Below are 4,071 nucleotides of genomic sequence, written 5' to 3'. Positions count from 1 at the left end.
ATACTCGGAAGTCGCTACATATTATGAATTATACGCTGTGTATATATTATTATATAGATATTATACACATATACCCACATATACGCATATACACATGTATATACATATATATACACATACACATACATGCATACACACAAACATAGATATATATACATATATATATATATATATATATATATATATATATATATATATATATATATATATATATATATATATATATATATATATATATATATATATATATATATATATACATATACACACATACATATACACATACACACATATACACATATACATATACACATACATATGTTCACAATATACATATACATAACATATATAATGTTTATAAAATAAACATAAATGTTATTATTTATTATAAGCATTATATGCTGTCTATTAATGTTGCCGACTTGAAAACACTGTCTTTTACATTACATCTGAACGGTTTCATAGTTTTAGTCTCTTTATCCACAACGCTGCTCTAATTACACGCTCTTGGCGTCCAGCGATATTTAGCGTCTCCAGGACCGAGAAGTACATATTGTTATCGCAGTGGCTCGAATCGAAGTGGGTAGTGATGGGCTTTTCTTTATGCAGGCGGACGTCTCGCAAGTGTTCACTCATGCGCTCTCGGATTTGCCTCTCCGTCTCCCCAACATACACAACACACTCGCACTTGTTGCATCCTATACCGTATATCACGTTTCTCGTGCTATTCTATGCTAGATAGTAATGAAAAGAAGTCAATTGGTATGTTGAACGAACATTAGAGAACAAACTGCGTAAATTAAAAAAAATACAACAGCTAAAATCACAGATCAATAAACACGAGGATGTCCAAACCTACAAGATAATTAGCATTGCAAAAGACGGTAATTGTTTTTACAGATGTTTGAGCTATTTCCTGTATGGATCTCAAATGTATCACGAATCATTGAGAGAAGACTTTACTCAATATATGTATAAGAACTCCCATAAGTAGAACCATCTGGTAAGCGCACAGAGATATACAAATGGAAGGTTATCGTCATGGGCAACGGAGGCCGAGCTAAAAGCCGCATCAGATCACAACCAAATTAGCATCCATGTCTCAACAGACCGAAAATTCACAGAGTGGTTGAAATTTGAAGATCAAATTGAGCCCTCAATTAATGTAGACCGCCCGCTGAGGTTATTTTTAGAAAACAGCCATTTCAGTGTACTAGAAGCTAGCGTCGACGGTAGACAGCATACAACCCATGATATTGATACTCACGTGTATGATTGGTTTGAAGGAAAGCCTACCGAACCTGTAATTTACTTGAAAAAACAGAACGCTGCCAATGCAAATACGAATGTGAAACGACCCAGTGACACAAAAGCGTTCAAAGCAAAGTAGCTTAAGGAGAATAAACCCCAAATATCACCGCAAGAATCGTTACGAAAAAAATCCGATGAGACAAAATCTTTAGTGACTAACCTATCAAAACACGTACTCACCGACGATGAACAAAATCTCCTTGAAAAGGGCCTTAAATTCATCCCAAGTCGTAAGAGTATCGATAAGGTGAAATTGCTTGCTGACCTTGGGGAGTGGGAACGCAGAATGCGATTACAGGAGTACTTTGCGGACACTGAAAGCAACCAAAATATGAAACAGGGAATAATCGATAAGTTCCGAGTTAAACCAAAAAGCACATTTACTCCAAACACTGGGAGGGACCCAAGCCTCGACCTTAATGTTGAACTGGTAAAGAATGATATCATCTCAAATTTGAGGAAGACTTGCATATTAAATCTAGACAAGCATGAAAACAAAGCATGTCATGAACTGTTACATAATGATTCAATTATCATCAGACCGGCAGACAAGGAATCTGGCATAGTAATACTAGATAAACAAGTTTACATAGAGTCACTGAAACACGAAATGAGTGAAGACGAGGCATACATATCTACTGAAGGCGATGCAAGTAAACAAAGTATGAAGAATGTGAAGTTGCTCGTAAATAGACCTCACCGACAAGGCAGTATCTCTGGTGATATGAAACAGTATTTGATACCAAGATACCCACAAGCGGGTAAGCTCAAAGGAAATCCGAAGATACATAAAGCAGACGCACCTTTACGCACAATAGTGAGCGGGATAAATACAGCTACAGAGAAATTAGCCGAATTAGCCGAGCACGAATTAAATGAATATGTGGAGTCCTCGCCGAATTACATTAGAGACACTACGGACTTTGTTCAGAAACTCAAAGAAGTCAAAGAACCACTGCCGGAAGACAATTGTCTACTATTTTGTTTTGACGTCAGGAAACTGTATCCATCCATACCCAAAAGAGAATGGTTAGAAGCTTGCAGGGAAGCATTAAACGCGCGCTCCAACCCACTAGTCACTTCAACTAATGATATGATTAACGTGGTCACGACAGTTTTGGAAAACAACAATTTCAGTCTAAATGAAAACAACTACGTACACACAGATGGAGTGGCGATCGGCTCAAAACTGGGAAAAAACTTTGCGTGTAGCTATATGCGGAAGTGGGACGAACAACTCATGACAGCTTATAAAGTACCGGCATTTTATAAGAGGTTTGTAGATGATGGCTTTTGAATATGGATAGGTACCGCGCTTGAACTTGAGGCTTTTACCATACATGCCAATTCAATACACGAAAATATTCAAGTAGACCTTGGTATAGTTCGCATAGTATTGTTTTTTCTAGATACAACCGTACGGATGCGAAATGGTCATATCTACACAGATCTATATGTAAAGCCCACGGACAAACAGCTCTACATACGCAAAGACTCATGCCACCCCCCTAGCAGTAAAAGATCTTTAGCGTAAGGACTTGGGTTGCGGATACGAAGAATTTGTAAACTATTTTTCTGAACCCCCGTTAGCAGCATTCAGAAGAGACTGCAACCTTCAAGACATATTGGTTCATAAAAAGCACAACCGGATGTTTTTCCGAGTTCACAACAGGAGCGGACCTTGTGGGGCACAGAGGTGCGCAATCTGTCCATACATGATGGAGGCTGAAAAGTTCAGCGACACCACCGGCAAAAGCTACAATGTGCGGAACGAGGTCACCTGCAAATCCACCAATGTAGTCTACGCTGTTCACTGCGAACGGTGTAAGACCTTCGTATACGTAGGAGAAACGGGAGATACCCTGTACCAGCGACATCTTCTTAACCTGTCCCGCATACGGACTCGACACAACGACCCGGTAGCCGAGCACTTCTACACAAACGGCCACAGCGTCGCAGACTTCCGGGTCATGGGACTCGAAAAATTAAATGGAACCGACGAGTACCGGAAGACCATCGAACAACTTTGGAAGCGCAAACTGAGGACGTTTAAACCATATGGACTAAACACAAAAGACTAAAATTGGCGCGCAATGTAACGTGCGATAATATAACGTCACTTCCGCTAAAGATGATATGCTTATTCACAAATAAACGCCGCTGAAGAAGACCGAGAGGTCGAAAGCTACGGCAAATTTAATAAAAGCGTTTTATTTTATATAAACGGCTAAAAGCGACTTTATTATATGTGTATATATATATGTATATGTATATATATATCTATGTATGTGTGTATGCATGTATATGTTTGTGTATATATATGTATATACATGTGTATATGCGTACATGTGGGTATTTGTGTATAATATCTATATAATAATATAAACACAGCGTATAATTCATAATATGTAACGACTTCCGAGTATTGGCGCGTAACGTCACGTTCACGTCGGGTAACGTTACGTCATTTATTTATATTTTTGTATTTACTTCCGTTATGATCGACAGAAGAAAACGCTATGTAAAATTGTCTTAAGTATCGTTTACTAAAGAAGGCCTTTGGCCGAAATATTTAATAAAAGAGTAAATGTATGAAGTTTTAATAATTTCCTCCCTCTAGAGATCCAATACATAGAGTAAAACTATTGTGTTTTGTCACAGAAATGACGTCACACGATGTACTATGAAATATATTTCGTGATATAAAATATTTTTATTTTCGGTGCGCGTAATGTGACGTCATTAAATGAGTCGAAGTAG

At 37.9% G+C, this 4,071-nt stretch overlaps 1 protein-coding gene across 1 annotated transcript in view; it reads left to right on the top strand.

The window, feature by feature from the left end:
- The first annotated feature begins 1,921 nt into the window (after positions 1-1,921).
- Positions 1,922-4,071, top strand: part of LOC127834125 (carbonic anhydrase 2-like) — a 30,621-nt gene continuing 28,471 nt past the window's right edge. Inside the window, exon 1 of the mRNA XM_052359745.1 lies at positions 1,922-2,072. Coding sequence (XP_052215705.1) covers positions 1,922-2,072 — 151 coding nt within the window. The remainder of the gene's footprint in view (positions 2,073-4,071) is intronic.

Source organism: Dreissena polymorpha, chromosome 6 (genome assembly GCF_020536995.1).
Source record: "Dreissena polymorpha isolate Duluth1 chromosome 6, UMN_Dpol_1.0, whole genome shotgun sequence".
NCBI classification, from domain to species: Eukaryota; Metazoa; Mollusca; class Bivalvia; order Myida; family Dreissenidae; genus Dreissena; species Dreissena polymorpha.
Note: the sequence above shows the minus strand (reverse complement) of the source record. Positions and strands in the feature narration are given on the sequence as shown.